At 38.8% G+C, this 19,227-nt stretch overlaps 1 protein-coding gene across 2 annotated transcripts in view; it reads left to right on the top strand.

Moving 5' to 3' along the window:
* Positions 1-19,227, top strand: part of Esf1 (ESF1 nucleolar pre-rRNA processing protein homolog) — a 51,685-nt gene that overhangs the window by 22,061 nt on the left and 10,397 nt on the right. For both annotated transcript variants that reach the window (XM_055602583.1, XM_055602582.1), the window contains exons 10-11: positions 11,699-11,820; positions 18,818-18,914. In XM_055602583.1, the coding sequence (XP_055458558.1) occupies positions 11,699-11,820; positions 18,818-18,914 (219 nt within the window). The remainder of the gene's footprint in view (positions 1-11,698; positions 11,821-18,817; positions 18,915-19,227) is intronic.

Here is a 19,227-nt window from a genome sequence, read left to right on the forward strand (position 1 = left end):
CAGTCCTATTTCTGGGAATGCTGTTTCTCTGGAGCCTTCTGGCTGTTAAAATCTTTCTACCTCTTTTTACCTATATATTCCCTGAGCCTTGGGGTGGGGCGTGGGGGGCCATCATTTTATACTCTTTCCAGCTTATATTTTATTAGTTTTTTGGTTGTACTAACTACAGGTTATTCCTGTCCAGTTATAAGCATAGCCCTTTCCTAGGTCTGATTCCTCTATTTAGAATATTGAAAGTTGAAACCAAGTATTAATTATTACAATTCTTTTCCAAAGCTATAGTTCTCAAGTGATCCCTTTTCCTGTCACCTTTATTGTTTCTTCATTTATAAGGTTTCACTAATATAAAATGTGTTATTGAGTGTTCCATGTCAATCTTGCTTGAGTTAAAAAATGTGGCCTAGTAGAATAGTACCATGCAAATTTTAAAAGGTCAAACCTAGGAGCTGGAGAAATGGCTCAGTGATTAAGAGCCTTGTCTGCTCTTCCAAAGGACCCAGATTCAATTCCCAGCATCCACATGGCAGCTCACAACTGTGTGTAATGACAATTCCAAGGGATCTGGCACCTTCACACTAATGCTTCACACTAATAAAATAAAATTAAATAATTTTTTTAAAATAAAAGTCAAGCCTAAAGATAGGTTAAAGCTAGCATAAACAAGGATTGTCCCATACAATATACATTTACACACGCACACACCAATAGTTATAGACATATCTGCATGTACTTTTGGAAGTAGAAATGCTTACAGACTACTGCTATTTACATATAATTCATCACCTCACTGTTTCTACTGTTCATTCCAATATCTCCTACATATACAAATACATGAGCTGTCATTTGCAGATAACTTGTATACATCATCTTGTATACTTAAAATCATATCTAAATGACAAAGGCCATGTAAACAGTTGTCATAGTAAATACATATTTTTGATAGTGACAAACAATATAGGTGTTCAGTGCAGGTACAGTTTCAGGATTTTTTTTTTAATAGTTTTTATTGAAGTTGGTGGATATAGAATCCATGGATACAAAATTTTGCCCCTGTTTTAGTGATGAATTTTGATCTGTGATTTTCTTGAAATACCCTTGCTAATAGAGTAGGAGACCTCATGAAGTTAATTAGGAGCTATACCTCTTAGTGTGTTTTTATCTTGACTTTTGCTTTGTGGAAGGAATGCTAATATTAGCTAAAGTTTTGGTTTTGTTTTGTTTTTAATATAAAATGAAGGGGTTGGGGATTTAGCTCAGTGATAGAGCTTCAAGCACAAGGCCCTGGGTTTGGTCATCAGCTCTGGAAAAAAAAAAAGAAAGAAAGAAAATAATATAAAATGAAAAATTATCACTCATAATTCTACCACCCTGACTCAGCTATGGCTTGGGTAAGTTCTAGTTCCATTTGTCATTCCTCTGCTGTCAAATGTTTAACCATATTTCTAATCTTTCAGTGCAGTGGATTGTGGCATTAAGAGAAGCAGGACAGTTTCCAAAGCCACAAATATTGGTCCTTTCTAAGGCCTCTTGGCTTTCATCACTAGCCAATACCTGGCTTGTGTTTTTTAGGTTTTCTTAATTTTAAAAAACAACAGTCTGTTTTTAAACAACAGCCTTCCCATTCCCCGTCCCCTTTAGAAGGCCGGTGAAGAGCATCCATGCCAGAGCGAGAGTTAGATGCTGGCAGTCAAGCTCACACTAGTCAGCTGTGCGCCTTCCTCTTCACACATGCTGGGGCCAGCCTGTGGTTGTCTCAAACCTACGTCAGAAGGATCAGTACTAAACCCAGGTGCCAGGCGTCACAACCTTCCTAATGCTGCACCGCTTTAATACGGTTCCTCGTATTGGAGTGACCCCAACCATAAAATTATCACATTGCTACTTCATAGCTGTAATTTTGATATTGCTGTGAACTGTAACATAAATATGTGATATGCAGGATATCTAATAGGCGAAAAGATTATAAACCACTGGGCTAAGATGTTATACAGAATCTATATCTTTTTCACAGCTTGAGCTATTTTTTGTAGAGTAGCTTCCCAAAATAGAAGTACCAGCAAGGGACATGGGCACTTTCTGTGTGTTTCTTGAGGTTGCTGTCAGATTTCTTCTCCAAAATGTCACATCAATTTATAGTTTCTTCAACAGTCAGGACGTTTCACGTTTTTCTGAATGGAGTGATGTTGATTTTCTTAGAGAATTGAATACATCAACTTAAAATGTTTTTAAAACTATACTGACATTTATAAATATTCAAACTGTGTGTGTGTACATACATGTGTGTGCTTCTGTGTAAAGGTAGGTGGTTTGTGAAGGTCACAGAACAACTTTCAAGAGTCATTTTTCTTCTTTCCAGCATGAGGCTTCTTAGAATCAAACTCAGGTTGTCATGTCTGGGGACAAGTACCTTTACCTACTTAGCCGTCTTGCCAGCCCAATCTGTATTTTTGAAGGCTTCTGATAGGGTGTTTTTACTGTGAATGCTTGTTGTATACATGTATATGTGAGTGTGATTGTGAAAGGGGTTTTTTACATATATGTGCTATGTGAGGTAATAGAGCTACTTTTTCTCAACATCGGTTTACAAATTTGAAGAGTAGGATTAATAATATTTAGTTTTGAGGCATTTGTGAAGGTATATTTCATGTCATATGTATTTTGATAGATTTATCTTAAGAAAATACAGGTTTTCGGTAACAATTATTATGAACCTGTGTGCTTCTGTGATATACTTGAGTAAACAAGAAAGGCCTGGGAGAGTATTAATATTAAACTCTTGAGAAGAATAAGTAATCTTACTTATACTTGTTTGAGTTGAAGGAAACTTTATGCTACGTAAACTTCTGCCTCTTTACATTGAATATAGTCACTAAAGTGTAAGGACCAAGTGAAATAGACAGCAGGCTCCAGTCATAGAAACCCAGTATCTGTGGACTTGACTAAGGTAAACTACTCTTTCTATTGATACTTACTTACTATGAAAATGTAGTAATTCAATCTTACTAATTAAGACTATGTAGGAACATTAATTAGAAGACTCTTGAAAAATCTGTAATTCCTTAGTTTTGTCTTTGTGACATAGCATCTTCTACTGGATACTGTGTAAAGTTCCTGTCTGACTCTCCAAAGAGTTAAATCAGTGAGTGTGCCTCCTGCTATCTCACCCTGAGAGAGCAGTTCCCCTTTCTTCCTGCCTTGGGCCATAGAGTGGGGTTACAACTCATTTTCACCACTTTGTCTTGCCTCCACTTTTCTTTTGTTTGTTTGTTTGTTTGTTTTGTTTTGGGGGTTGGGAGTTTGTGTGTTTTGTTTTTGGTGGTGGTGGTGGTTTTTCAAGACAGGGTTTCTCTGTGTGGCCTTAGCTATCCTGGAACACATTGTGCAGACCAGACTGGCCTTGAACCCAGAGATTGACCTGCCTCTGCAGGGGTTAAAGGAGCGTACCACCACTGCCCATCCACTTGTCGAAGCAGCGAGCCCATTTTATGTCTGCTTTTTATTCTTTGTGGCCCTGCTCCCGTCTTTCATTGCTCTGCTCTTTTGCTGTTTTCCATCGGGAAGCTTACACAGACATCAGAGACAACACACATGGCTGTTGAATTATTCATTGTTTATTCAGAAACAGTGTGTTGAACCAGTTGTATATTCCTTTTGTTAGGTAGCCTTGATCCAAACATTTAATTTTCTGGCATCTTAAAACCTGTTCACTATTTATTTTTGGCTATATCTCTATTTCCATTTATTGCCAATGTACTCATTATTTGAAATACATTCACAAAATGTTTTTTGTTTAAAGCTTTTTAAAAAGCCAGATGTTTTAAATTTTGAGTTGAAGGCCATGGATGTCACTCAGTGATAGAACATTTGACTGGTAGACCCTGGCTAAGTCTTTAGTGACACCAGGTGGCGGGGGGGGGGTTAGGGAAGGAGTTAGAAGGTGGGATGGAACTCAGGGGCTGAGCACTTGTCTAAATGAATTCCCAAGTTTATCCTCAGAACCACAACACTAAAAAAAAATCTCCAAATGCCATGCTGAAAACAAGTAGCCTTAGGCAGATAAAAGAAAGAAGAGTTGAGTTGAGGAGAGCATCAAACGGAAGGCCTGCGCTTAAAAATGAGCTAAAGTACTTTGCAATTTGCCTCCTCGTCTGGTGATAGAAAAGAAAGTCTATGTAATAACTGCAGAGTCACGCAGCTATTAGGTGATTAGACTTTCAGCCTGATCATCCAGTTAGTAGGTTAGCTTTGTAAAGTAATAAACTGAAACTTCATCCTATGTGAAGACTATCGGGATTGTTTGTGGACTGTACAATAAAAATGAAACGCAGAAGCTACAGTGATGACTCAGCAGTTAAGAGTGTTGACTGGTCTTGCAGGGGACCTAGGCTTGGTTCCCAGCACCCAGACTGGCTCACAACTGTCTAACTCCAGTTCCTGTGGATCTGCCATCTCTCCTGGGGCTCCTGCCCAAATGTGATGCACACCCACACAAGCACACACATATCTAAAGTAAACAGTTTTTAAAATGAGAAGCAGATAGGATTATCTAAAAGTGTTTCTAACACACTTTCTCTATAGAGTTGCTAGTCACTTTTTCAGTTTTCTAGATTATTGAAAGACTGTTTTCTTCCTTAATGTTATTAAAGTGAAAACTGAGGATACTTTTCATGCTAGTTATATTACATTTTGGTTTTTGTTTCTTTTATATTTTTCTAGTATTTATCATAAGATTTGGGGTTGAGGTTTTTGTTTTTTTGTTTTTTTTTTTAAGAGTCTTAATTTCTTTAGACTCTAATGCAATTACTTTACTTTCCCCTTGTCTTTCCAAACCCTCCCATATGCCCTGCCTTTCTCTCTTTCAAAATCATGGCCTCCTTTTTCAGTGATTGTTGTGTGTGTGTGTGTGTGTGTGTGTGTGTGTGTGTGTGTGTTATAGTGACAAATGGGTATAATGACAAATATTCAGAATGTAGTTAGTAGCTGGCTTAGTAAAGTGTGGTTGTAGGTTCTCAAAAATACATGAGCTCACTAGCCCTGGATAGTTGGCTAGGTTTCCAATATCAGATTTGATTTCTCTCTAGTTGAGTTAGGTTTTTGGTGGTGGTGGTGGTGTTAAGATCTTTATTTATTTGTATTTTTATGTGTATTGGTGGGGTTTGTGGTAACAAAAATGAATAGTGATGAAAGATGCTGCTCCTGACAGAACTGTTCTTTGAGCTCACTCTGCTGGTGAGGCTGTGAGTGTTGCAGGTTTGGGCGGGGGGGGGGGGGGGGTAGCAGCCCCTGCTATTTTGGATATCCTAGGCCAGTCCACCTCGTAACCCTGCTCCTGGAAGAAGGAAACTTACTGTCAGTGTATGTTAGGATGCAGTTCAGAAGGTGCTGCATTATTGGGTGCCTGGCTTTTAAGATGTGTTTACTGCCTGTGCCAAATTAGATGGCTGTGACACAGGTGATGTGGTTGTTTTGCTTATTTTTAACTCTTTTTGGAATTCCTTGAATACTGTAGTCCCGAATAGTATCTTTCATCAGCTGAAAATCCCTCTGCCATCTTTCTCTTAAAGTCCTGGGTTCTCTTTATCTTTTCTGGTTTCTCTTCTAAAACTCGTGTTTGATATGTGTTACTTTCTTACTTTGCATCTGATAACTAACTTCCATGCTTCTGAATCTGCACAGCTTGCTGGGTAGTTTCTTCAGTTCTGCTTTTATTTCTTAATTCTTTCTGGTGTATGCATTTTAACTTGGACACTGACTGGATGTTTTATCTCCAGGAGTTGCTTTTTCTTTTTTCCTCCAAACTTGTCTCATTCTTCTGATAATCTAATCTTTCCATTTCCTCTTTTGCCTTTTTATGTGCTGATTTTATATTTTGTATCTCAATTTCCAAGTCCATGGTCTATGATTCTGTCTTACTGGGTTTTGTTTCTACTTACTCTAGGGACTTGAATTGGGATCTTCTTGTCTTGGATCTTTCATTTCTTACAGGAACTTAGGATCAGAGAACCTTCCTTCAGAGAGTATTTGTCACGTGCCTGGGGGCATTCTAATCCAAGACCTATCAATTTTTTGAATTGCTGTATTTGGGACCACACAAGTAGTGTGAATTCTAGCCACAAGTGCATGGGTTTGTGGGCTTGTGGTTACAAAGCCTCAGAGGAGGACTATATTTTTACTCCCCCTGATCCATGTGCTCCCCCTGAACTGTAGGAGGAGGGTCATCATCCCTGGGGCCACATTTGAGGATCCTGGGACCTCCCACCATGATCAGACTACAAACTCTGTCTCCCGCCTCCTTGGCTGGCAGCATATAACAACCCAAAATCCAAACTAGACCATATTAGCTTAGTGTATGCCCAAGGAAAACTCCCTGCTTCTGAACTAGTTTAATACTTCTATTTGAGCTTTCTTGTTGAGACTTGACTCAAGAGTTCTCTTTATTTCCGTATATCTTAGGCACTTGTGTAAAAGATTTCATTTATTTTCTACCTTGCCTATAAGTACATAAAAGTAACACTAGAACAAATAATTTCTAAGTTAGCAGAATGGCCTTCCTAGACTTGGCCAGAAGTTAGTCTGCTAATATGAGGACAGCTTGGTAGTCTGTTAGTGTGATGACAAACTGCTTAAACGGCAAGGAAAACATACAAATAAACTTGAGACAAATATGAGAAACAGTATTGCCCTAATGAGGCCCACATGTCTTGTATTTGCGGTCATTGTGAGAACATTGAACTCTAAGAAGCAGGCGTAGGGGACAGTTGGATGTGTGGTAAGTTAGTACCCGGGAGGTGGAATCCATCTCTTTAAGGGAGACTGAAGGGGATAATAACTTAGAGAAAGATAACTCGAGGTCTAGACAAATGTAAAGCTTTTCTAACAGTAAAATAAGTTTAGGTAATAACAGCAAAAAGTAATGTTTATTCAATGGGTACTTTGAACATACCTTTCATGGATATTTATTAAATGTTTGGAGAGATACAAAGTTATGTGAATAGAAATTTCCAGTCTGCGCATCTTTCTTAGACTAATCCTTACTGTCCTCATTTTAGCTCTGTTTTCATATTGTAGATAACTGGATTCTAACAATATTGAGTACAACCAGAGAACATTTGTTGACTCTGGCTGATTGACAGATTTAGCCATCTGTTCCTGAAACTAGTTTTTACTTTACTTCAGTTCAGTGTGTTATTCCTAATCGGTGGGGTGGGACAGACTGGAATCGCTTTCCTTTCACTTGCTTTCTCATTCTATAGACATTTATAGACACGCTGGATGCCAGGTCTCTCACTAGCTACTAATTTGGCCCCTTATTATATAAGTGACTGTGTCCCTCCGTGTCCTCACACCTTCAGGAGTAATGTGTTAGTTGGACATGGAGCCTTGACGGCAGTGTTACTCAGGACGTGGATGGTGATTTTCCTCTATAAAGCCCAGGACTCAGAATGAGTTCCACATTTGGAATTTGGTGTTAGTGATGGTGGTTAGTAACATTTTAAAGCTTTTGGAATTGAGTGCTATATAGTCTGATTTACGAGATTGATCTGTAAGTGTTCATAAGTATTCCCCATGAGTCCTAAGCCATACTGAAGTGAAAAGTGCCAGCTTCGACCTATATGAGAACTCTTAAAACACAAATTTGTTTAAATAAACAAACGCTGTAATAGGACATACTTGAGTTGTTTAAAATCGTTGTATCCTGTCCCTTGAATACTTTCAAATATTACATGTGGGTAAGGTCAGGAGGAATGTGTATTCTTCTTGAAGATTTTGTAAAAATATTTATGAGTCTTTTTATATGCACAGAAACTGCCAAAATAATTCAGAATAGATTGTGCTTATTAAATAATTATTGTTATATTGAGTCATCTGCAGTTGTGGTTAGCTTTAGAAGGGGCTTTACCCTTATTTGTGGAATTACTGATATCTTTAATTTGGCAATCTATGAGTATATGCTTAAAGTTGGGTTTTTTTATTTAAAAAAATTGTACAAAACTAAAAGCAGTTATAGTGAAGTTGTTTTTCAAATCACATCATGGCTTCTCTTAAGTGAGGCTAAACTGACTCTGAAGAATGTTCTTGTGCGTTTGCCAAGAGACTTCTGGGATGGGCATATTTTTAAGGACTTAGAACATAAACAACTGTGATCTGTGGCAAGAGGATTTAAATGACCTCATGATGACAATGAGAACAAAGCATTTTTAAGTTATCGTGGTGGTGTGTTAACTCATTGCAATGTGTTTGTCATTCTTCTATTTTGGTATATTAAGTGAGAGCCAGGCACAAAAAAAAACTACAGAAAGACTGAGCTTAAGATATTATTTCTTTATTACTAGAAACAAACTAAGTTCCAGAGAAGTATTATTTCCCAAGGATAATTTTGCATGAATTGTTTTAGAACTAGTGTCCACACAAACCACTTTGAGACAGAAGCCATTGAGACCTTAAAGTTTTAATTCACTTTCTGTTGGAAATAATATGTTCTAAATACTAAAGATCAAACACTTGGCAGGTAATACGAATCTTTCCTTCAAAACAGATCAAGACAGACGTGTTTATCAAGTACTTACTGTGTATTGGGTACTATGCTAAATGTAATGAATGTGAGAGAACGTGACTTTATGCTGTTTTTTGTGTACAGAGCTGCCACATGCAGGTGAAGCTGAAAAAGCAGGACTGTATAATAAATAATAAGCGTTATTTATTTACATGTTAAAGTGCCAGATGAAATGAGACCTCAGTTACATGATGCAAATAACCACGTAATACCCTTTCGTGCACCCGGCCGGTCATGTGGCTCTTGCCTTTATTCCCAGCTCTTGGGAGGCAGAGGCCAGTGGGTCTTTATGAGTCCACATGATTTCCAGGTCAGACCTTGTCTCATGACAATAAGTAGAAAAGTTTTAAAGCTTTCACTATCATCTAATAATACGCTTTGAGATTTGAAATTAAACTGATTGTATGCTGACCTGCATGCATTGTATGTGTTATGCTGTCTTGTTAAATGAAAACTTGTTATCAGAATTTTCTGCCTTCTCCATATGATGCTCTCACCTTACATTCCCTAGGTATATTACCATTTCATTTGAAGATCTGTATGTGACTTTGTATCACTCACATTTCTCCTGAAAACTGTTTATTAATGTGAAGTGGTTTTCTCATAAGAATGTATCTTGTCGGGCACTGTGGCATGTGCCCAGAATCCCAGCACCCAGGGAGGCAGAGGCAGGCAGATTTCTGTGAGTTTGAGGCCAGCCTGGTCTACAAAGCGAGGACAGGACAGCCAGAGATACACAGTGAAATCCCGTCTTGAAAAACTAAACAAACAAAAGAATGTGTCTTAAAGACACATTTGTTTTATTTTTATGTGTACGAGTGTTTTGTTTGCTTGTATATTTATGCATCCAGGCCATCCCTGGTGCCTAAGGAAAACAGAAGAGGGCATTGGGTCACCTGGAACTGGAGTTTCAGGTCGTTTTGAGCCACCATGTGGGTGCTGGGAATCAAACCTGAGTCCTGAACGAACAACCAGTGTTCTTAACTGCTGAGCCATTTCTCCAACCCCAGATACATTTTTTAATGAAAGATTGTATTGCTGGCATCTAACAAATTGTTTGGCATCTAACAAATCAGAGCTCCTACTGTCAGTATGTCATAAAAAGAAACTTGACAGTACACGTAATTTAACTTGGCACTTTTCTAAGGCCTAGAAATGTGGAGATTAAGTCTGCCTGACAGCCAGGAAATGGACCTAAGAGCTCACCTGTTTCAAACTGGCCCTTAGGGCCTAAAAGCACTGTTGTGGTAGTTCTGTATTTTTGGATGTCTACCAGGTATTCTGAAAGGGGAAAATACATTGGGGGGGGGGGGTGCATACATCTAGTCCCTACCAGATCATATTGCATACTGGGACCAAATGTGAGGAGTTGAGTGAGTAGATAGAGGAGAGGGTAACGCCTAAAGATGGCCAAGGTTCTCACTGCTACCCGAGTAGAGAATATGTAACTACTTCTTTGTCGTCTTTGAAGATAATAGTATTTATTTATTCGTCTGTTTTTGTTAGAAATTTTTGGAGGACACAGTTGGAGATGGAGCTTTAAATATTTATATGACACAAAATCCATCTTTTAAAAATAGCAAATGGCTGGGCATGGTGGCACACACTTTAATCCAGTTTGTCAGGGCCAGGAGGATCACAGGTTCAAGGCTTGTCTGGCCTACTTAGTAAGTTGGGATCCAGCCCTGTCTCCTTACAAACAAAATAAAATGTAACAGTGAATGGAATGATTCAAAATGGTCATTTTAATAAAAAGGTGATAAATCTAGTTCATTTTCCGAAATACATTCAAAATGCTGTAAATGCAAAAACAGCCCTGGCAATGATTCTGACAATGATTCTGACTTAGTGCCAACTACATTTTTAAAGTGCTAGTTTAATGATTGTAAAGGACATATGAGTCAAGAACAGAAATAAGCTCTTAACAAAAAGCTTTAGAGGTGAACCATGAAAACACAGCATTGGAAGAACCAAGCTATGTAAAGTGGAGCTGGTGGCCCTTCAGAGCTTAACTCCAAAGCCTTGTAGAAGGCTTGAGCAGTGACTCAAGGATTTGTTCTTCAGGTTTTGTTAGTCACTTACAGTGCCCAGGGAACACAGGCTTTCATGTGAGTGACAGGGAAAACTAGAGGTGATTTTGCTTAATGAGTTTGTAGTTGTAGCCTGAAATTTTGTTCTAGAATTTTCTTCATTCAAGTCTTCACCAAAAGGCAGAGAAGCGAGAATTCTTTTTTGTTGTTGTTGTTTTGTTTTTTTTCTAATGGTCTTTTTTTTATTTTAATTTTTTTTTAATTACACTTTATTCACTTTGTATCCCCCCATAAATGCCTCCGTCCTCCTCTCCTAATCTCATCATCCCTCCCCCTTCTCCACTGATAGGGGAGGTCCTCCTCTCCTTCCTTCTGATCCTAGCCTATCAGGCCTCATCAGGACTGGCTCCATTGTCTTCCTCTGTGGCCTGGTGAGGCTGCTCCCCCCTCAGGGGGAGGTGATCAAAGAGCAGGCCAATCATTTCATGTCAGAGGCAGTCCCTGTTCCCATTACTATGGAACCCATTTGGATACTGAACTGCCATGGGCTACATCTGTGCAGGGGTTCTAGGTTATCTCCATGCATGGTACTTGATTGGAGTATGAGTCTCTGGAAAGACCCCTGTGCATGGAATCGAAGCGAGAATTTTTAAGAGGCTTGAAACAAGTTTAGAGAGAGGAAGGTTAGACCTAAGTTAAAATTTGGGTTTCTTTTTCCTTTTTTTAAATTTTATTTTGTTTACTTGTTGTGATTTGTTTGTTGTATAGCCCATTTGGACTTAAACTCAACAGTCTCCCCTAACCTTGAATACTGAGACTATAAGTGTGTAACTCCCATGTCTGACTAATAATCGTTTTTCATTAATAACGATATAGCAAATGGCTAAATTTGTGGCTGTGTTTTGATTTCCTTTGGCTAGATGTCTCTCTGTCTCTCTCGTAGGATTTATCAAAGTTAGTTACCCAGCATTTGTGGTCGTGGGTGTTGCAGGTATTTTCTGTTGCGTAGACCTACTTACATGAGTTATGTTTGTTCTCTTGCTTTTTTAAGCTTTCAGCTGATGGGAGATACACCATTGTAAACTAAACTGTTTGGATTTTGTTTCTTCTCTAGGTCTTAAGGAGAGTGCAGAAGAGATGGTCAAAAACAAATTGGAAGGGAAGGATAAACTGACTCCTTGGGAACAATTTTTAGAAAAAAAGAAAGAGAAGAAAAGACTGAAAAAGAAACAGAAGGTATCCATGCTAGTTGACAGGTGCTTACTGCATAGCAGCTTCCTGTTGGAAGGTGCTTCACACCCACTGTTACCTCAGAGAATTTTTAAGAGGCTTGAAACAAGTTTAGAGAGAGGAAGGTTAGACCTAAGTTAAAATTTGGGTTTCTTTTTCCTTTTTTAAAATTTTATTTTGTTTACTTGTTGTGATTTGTTTGTTGTATAGCCCATTTGGATTTAAACTCAACAGTCTCCCCTAACCTTGAATACTGAGACTATAAGTGTGTAACTACCATGTCTGACTAATAATCGTTTTTCATTAATAACGATACAGCAAATGGCTAAATTTGTTGCTTCACCAAAAGGCAGAGAGCGAGAATTCTTTTTTGTTGTTGTTGTTTTGTTTTTTTTTCTAATGGTCTTTTTTTTATTTTAATTTTTTTTTAATTACACTTTATTCACTTTGTATCCCCCCATAAATGCCTCCGTCCTCCCCTCCTAATCTCATCATCCCTCCCCCTTCTCCACTGATAGGGGAGGTCTCCTATCAGTGTCAGAGTCTCACCACAGAGCCCACGCTCCTCTCCCCGGGGCTGGGATTGGAGGTTTGAACCAACACACCCATCTGCTATGAAATAATTATTGGACTTTTATTGTAATAAAGTGGGAAAGAAGTAGGATTTAAAAAAACCCTATCCCCTTGATATGTTACCTCTTTCAACAGCTTTCTTCAAAACTTAGGTAGACAGATAAATATATTAATAGAATAATTCCACACATGATGAAGCTAGCAATTTCTGGGAAGGTTTCCTAAGTGAGTCTGTATGGGAATGGGAAAGTAGTCATTCTGAGACTCTAAACAGCACTCTGTAAGCTTTGGACTTCCCTTAGCTTTCACTTTTCTTTTTTTCTGGTTTTTGTTTTTATTTGTTCAAGACAGGGTTTCTCTCTGGCTGTCCTGGAACTCTGTAGATGAGGCTGACTCTTAACTGAAGGATCCTCCACCTCTGCCTCCTGACTGCTGGGATTAAAGGTGTGCACTGCCACCTGGGATACTTTTTTTTTTTTTTTTTTTTTTTTTTTTTTTTTTTTTCCTTTTGGACAGTCTGGACTTTTTTAATTACAGTTTTTATTCTCCCCTTCCTCTTCTTCCTCCATGTCATCCCCTTCCCGTTCAAATTCATGGCCTCTTATTCACTATTGTTCTTACAAATATATGTGAATAATACATACATACAACATGCTGAGCCTGTTTAATGTTGCAAATACATGTTTTCAGAGCAAACCACATATTTGGTAACCATTTGAGGTGTTCCTCTCTAGGAAGGACTAAATCTTCCTCTGTGAGAAATTTTTGATTGCTTGTGGCTCTTCGTCTCCACATTGTGCCCTGTGGGCTTTCAAAATCTGTTTGGAATGTCAGCACAGTGGCCTGTCATTGTTCAGGTGCCCACACTGCTGAGATTTCATGGGTGCAGCTTCCCTGTGGTACCTAGAAGACAGTCTTCTGCTTACCTCATTCAGTATCGTAGTTTTTAGTTCTGTTTATCTGTGACGTTCACGATGGTTTTTCTTCACAGCTGAAGAGTATTCCCTAGTCTATATGTCACTACGTCTTTCTTATTCATTCATCAGGTAAAAGGTATTTAGGTTGCTTCCGTTTCATTGCTGTCGAGACTAGAGCAGCAGTGAACTTTGCCAAGCAAGTATCTGGGGAGTAGGATGTCGGGCATGTACCAAGGACAGGAGTGTAGCTGAGTCATGTCGTAGATTAGTTTTAACTTTTCAAGACTTCTCCACACTTATTACCAAAGTGGCTACGCCAGATTGCAATCCCACCAACAGTAAATGAGGACCCACTGTTCCCCACGTCCTCTCTCCAGAATCTGTTGTCACTTTTTTTGTTGATCTTCATCATCCTGGCTGGTGGAAGATTTAAAACTCAGTTGTTTTGATTTGCATTTCCCTAACTGCTAAGGATGATTGGTATGGGGGGGGGGTATTTTGCTTTGTTAGCTACTTTTATTTCTTTTGACTCTGTTCTTTTGACTATTCTGAATGGAAATCATCTCTCATATGTTTACTTGCAAGGATTCCTTCCCATCCTGTGGGCTTCCTCTTTACTCGACTGATTATTTCTTTAGCTGTGGAGACGCTTTTTAGTTTTATGAAGTCCTGTTTGTCAGTTGTTGGCCTTAATTGCTAAGCAAATGGAGTCCTCTTCAGAAAGTCCTTTCCTACACATGTATCATGTAGGATACTGCCCATGTTTTCCTCCATCCATTTCACTTGGGAATGGAGTGTGTCCATGATCTCTGTCTCTTTGTGTTTGTTCGCAGTATATAGAACAGCTATTGATTTATGTACGTTGATTCTGGTTCCTGCCACTTTCCTAATTTTTTTTTATATGAAAGAGGTTTATTGGATGGCGATGAAGAGAGAGAGAGAGACATGATAGAGGGAAGAGGGGTGGGTACCCTGACAGAGAAAGGGTAGAGAGCAGGAATGAGAGAATAAGAGGGGAAGAGGGCCCCTAATTTTTTTTTTATCATTTCTAGATGTTTTGGAGTAGAATTTTGGGGATGCCATCTAAAATTGGGGTATTTTGACTTCTTTTTTCTTATTTGTGATCCTTTAATTTCATTCTTGCCTTGTTGCTCCAGCTAGTGCCTCAAGCACAATAATGGAAATGAGTGAAAATAGTGGATGGCCCTGTCTTCTTCCTTGCTTCAAGTTGTTCATTTAGGAAGGTGTTGGTTGTGGGTTTAACACTTACGGCTTTTATTATGCTAAGGTTTATTCCCTCCAGTACTACTCTCTCTTGAACTTTTATTATGATGGCTGGATTTTTTTTAACTTTTTTTAAATTTTTTATTAATTACATTTTATTCATTTTCTATCCCCCCATAAGCCTCTCCCTCCTCCCCTCCCGATCCCACCCTCCCTCCCGGTTCTGCATGCATGCCCCTCCCCAAGTCCACTGATAGGGGAGGTTCTCCTCTCCTTTCCGATCCTAGTCTGTCAGTTCTCGTCAAAAGTGGCTGCATTGTCCTCTTCTGTGGCCTGGTAGGGCTGCTCCCCCCTCAGGGGGAGGTGATCAAAGAGCAGGCCAATCAGATTGTGTCAGAGGCAGTCCCTCTTCCCATTACTAGGTAACCCACTTGGACACTGACCTGCCATGGGCTACATCTGTGCAGGGGTTCTAGGTTATCTCCATGAATAGTCCTTGGTTGGAGTATGAGTCTCTGGGAAGTTCCCTGTGTTCAAATTTTCTTGTTCTGTTGCTCTCCTTGTGGAGTTCCTGTCCTCTCCAGCTCTTACTATTTCCCACTTCTCACATAAAATTCCATTCACTCTGCCCGACAGTTGGCCATCAGGCTCAGCATCTGCTTTGATAGTCTGCAGGGCAGAGGCTTTCAGAGGCCCTCTGTGGTAGGTTCCTAGTTTGTTTCCTGTTTTCTTCTTCTGGCTTTCAGAGGCCCTCTGTAGCAAGTTTCTAGGTTGTTTCCTGTTTTCTTCTTCTTCTGATGTCCATCCTCTTTGCCTTTCAGGTGGGGATTGAACATTTTAGTTAGGGCCCTCTCTCTTGCTTGGTTTCTTTAGATGCATAGATTTTAGTGGGTTTATCCTATGTTGTATGTCTATATGAGTGAGTATATACTGTGTGTATCTTTTTGCTTCTGGGACAACTCACTCAGGATGATCCTTTCCAGGTCTCACCATTTACCTGCAAATTTCATGATTTCCTTATTTTTCATTGCTGAGTAATGTTCCATTGTATAGATGTACCACAATTTCTGCATCCATTCTTCAGTTGAGGGGCATCTGGGTTGTTTCCAGCTTCTGGCTATTACAAATAAAGCTGCTACAAACATGGTTGAGCAAATGTCCTTTTTGTGTACTTGAGCCTCTTTTGGATATATGCCTAGGAGTGGTATGGCTGGATCTTGAGGAAGCGCTATTCCTAGTTGTCTGAGAAAGCGCCAGATTGATTTCCAGAGTGGTTGTACCAGTTTACATTCCAACCAGCAGTGGAGAAGGGTTCCCCTTTCTCCACAGCCTCTCCAGCATGTGTTGTCACTTGAGTTTTTCATCTTGGCCATTCTGATGGGTGTAAGGTGAAATCTCAGGGTTGTTTTGATTTGCATTTCCCTAATGGCTAATGAGGTTGAGCATTTCTTTAAGTGCTTCTCTGCCATTCGATATTGCTCTATTGAGAATTCTCTGTTTAGCTCTGTTCCCCATTTTTTAAGTGGATTACTTGGTTTGCTGCTTTTCAGCTTGTTTAGTTCTTTATATATACTGGATATGAGTCCTCTATCAGATAGAGGGTTGGTGAAGATTCTTTCCCAATCTGTAGGCAGTCGCTTGGATTTGATGACGGTGTCCTTTGATTTACAGAAGCTTTTCAGTTTCATGAGGTCCCATTTATTGATTGTTGCTCTTAGAGCCTGTGCTGTTGGTGTTCTGTTCAGGACTTCAGTTTTGTGCAGGGTGATAAGTATGGATCTATTTTCATTTTTCTACATGTAGACATCCAGTTGGACCTGATGGCTGGATTTTTGTTAAGGGTTTTTCGGCATGTACTGATCATGTCATTTTTCTCTATGTGATTTGTTATATGTATTAGCTTGCATATGTTGCGCCATCCTTACATCTGTAGGATAAAGCCAACTTGGTCATGGGGAGTGATCTCTCTGTGTCTCTCTCTCTCTGTCTCTCTCTCTTTTAAGATTTAATTATTTTATGTGTGTGAGTGCTCTGTCTGCATGTGCACCCTGCATGCCAGAAGAGGGTATCAGATCCCATTATAGATGGCTGTGCGCTACCATGTGGTTGCTGGGAATTGAAGAGCAGACAGTGCTCCTAACCGCTGAGCCATCTCTCCAACCCCTGAGTTGATATCTTTTTGATATGTCTATCTTCAGCTTGCAAGTATTTTATTGAGAATTTCTTTTTAGTCCATGTTCATCAAAGATCTTGGCCTTTTTCTGTTGTGTCTTTACCTGATTTGATATTAGAATGATGTTGTCATGCATCGTAGTAGAGTTTGAGAGTACTTCTGTTTCTAAAATTCTTCAAAAATATAAGAAAATTGGCTTAAATCTTTGAAAGTGTGAATTCATCTGGGCCTGGGCTCTTTTTTAAAAAACAGCTCTTATTATTACTTTTTCAAACTCATTTGTTATGAGTCTGTTTAGATTGTTGTAACTTTGGTAGTTTGGATAACTAGAAGTTCATTCATTTCTTTTTAGATTTTCCAACTTAATGGCATATGGGTTTTTTAATTATTCTTTTATAATATTCTGAATTTCTTTTATCTCTGTTGTAATATTTTCCTGTTTATTTTTTATTTTGTTAACTTAGATCCTCTTCATTCTTTTGGTCTTTTGGTTAGTTAGTCCAAGGTGCTGTCAACCTTGTTTATCTTCTCATAGAACTAGCTCTTAGATATGTTGATTCTTGCATTGTTTTCATTGTTTAGATTTCGTTGGTTTCTGCTCTGATTTTTATTATGTCTTGCCATCTACTGGATTTGTTACAATTTTTCCAGAATTTTTAGTTGCATCATTAAGTCATTTATTTGTGCTTTTTATAATTTTGTAATGTAGGCACTTAGGGCTATAAATCTCCCTTGCAGGACTGCTTTCAATGTCTCCCAGAGATTTTGTTGCGTTGTGGCTTTACTTTCTTTTAGTTCCAGGAAACTTTTTTCTTTCTTGTTTTCTTCTTTGAATCCATTCATTTTCCAGTAATGAGCTGTTTAATCCCCCGAGTGTGTGTACTTTCTGGAGATTTGTTTGGTATTGATTTTAGCATTTATTTCACTATGGTCAGGTAGAATACATGGAATTATTTGGTTTTTCTGATTTTGTTAAGAATTGTTATGATATGAATTGAATGATATGGTCTCTTATAGAGAAGCTTTCATGGGCTGCTGAATAGAATGCTTTTTTGGGGGGTCTTTGGGTAGATATCTGTTAAGTCCATTGGATTATTTATTTTTCATGTCTATGTTCATTTTTTGTCCAGATGACCTGTGTTTTGGAGGAAATGGGGTATTTAAGTCACCTACTATTAGTGGATTGATATTAATCTGCTTTTAATTATAGTACACATGAAATTGAGTGCACCAATTACATAGTTGTTAAGATAGTGTCTTCTTGCTTAACTCTTCCCGTGATTAAAATGAGGTGTCCTTCATCTCTCCTCAACTATGGCAGATGGCTTTGCTGAGTATAGTAGTCTAGGCGGGTGCTCGTGTAGACGTCGGAGTTCATTGCTCCTCTGGCTTTCAGAATTACCCCTGGGAAATCAGCTCTTATTCTGATGGGTTTTCCTTTTTATGTGACTTGAGAGTTTCGTCTTGGATTTTCAGTGCTCTGCTCTGTCTAAATGTTTAAGTATGGTATGCTGTGGGAGGTTTACTTATGGTCTTATCTACTTGGTAACAGCTGTTCTTCTTAGATCACCTGAGTATGTCTTTCCTTAGGTTGAACATTTCGTTCTATGATCCTTTTGAATATCTTGTCTGTGCCATTACCGGGGATCATGCCTATAATCCAAAGAATTGGTCTTTTCATGAGTCCAACTCCTTTTCTGTGTTTTCTTTTGTGTTTCTAATTTTGTATGTGTGTGTGTGTCTGTCTGTCTGTTTAAGTGTATGTGCATCTTTGCGTATGTGCAGGTGCACAAATAGGCCGTTAGAAGCCCGAATTGTGTGTTAGTTCCTTTGGGACTGGAGTTAAAGCTGGTTGTGAGCCACTTGACATGGGTCCTGGTATCAGAACTTTGGTTTTTATGACAAAGTAGTGATTGTATTAACCACTGGGTCATCTCCCCAGTCCAAGATCATTTTTTAAACAGAATATGTAAACAGAGCATTAATCTATATATTTTAAAATGTTATGATAGAAAAGTCGTTTCCCTTAACAAGCAAATAGATTGTTGTAAATATCTGAAGTACCCTCTGTGCGACTTTTAGTTATTGGTACTCATTGCTGTCTCTCACCTTTAAGGCTCTTGCTGAAGAAGCAAGTGAAGCAAGTGAAGATGAGCTTCCTTCTGATGTTGATTTGAATGATCCCTACTTTGCTGAAGAAGTTAAGAAAATAGGTAAGCCAGCCTGTATTTGTGATTTTCAGCTGGAATCCACAGAAAAAAAGTTATGATATTGGTTGAAATAATACAGACTAGCAATTCTCTTAAAATTGCTAGAATTTGGATAGCTCCATTGATGGTTTATAACCAACCGTCCTGTAGATTCAATCATAAATCATATTGAGGAGTAAACGTGCCCCTGTACATAGAAGCTGCAAAGGGATTTCATCATAAAATACTTTTTTAAGAGTTAACCTTACTTTTACCTATGTGTATGACTGCTCTGCTTCTGCATGCAGTGTCTGAGGAAGCCAGAGAGCAAGGCAGA

Source organism: Psammomys obesus, unplaced genomic scaffold, assembly GCF_907164565.1.
Source record: "Psammomys obesus unplaced genomic scaffold, mPsaObe1.curated_primary_1811, whole genome shotgun sequence".
NCBI lineage: Eukaryota > Metazoa > Chordata > Mammalia > Rodentia > Muridae > Psammomys > Psammomys obesus.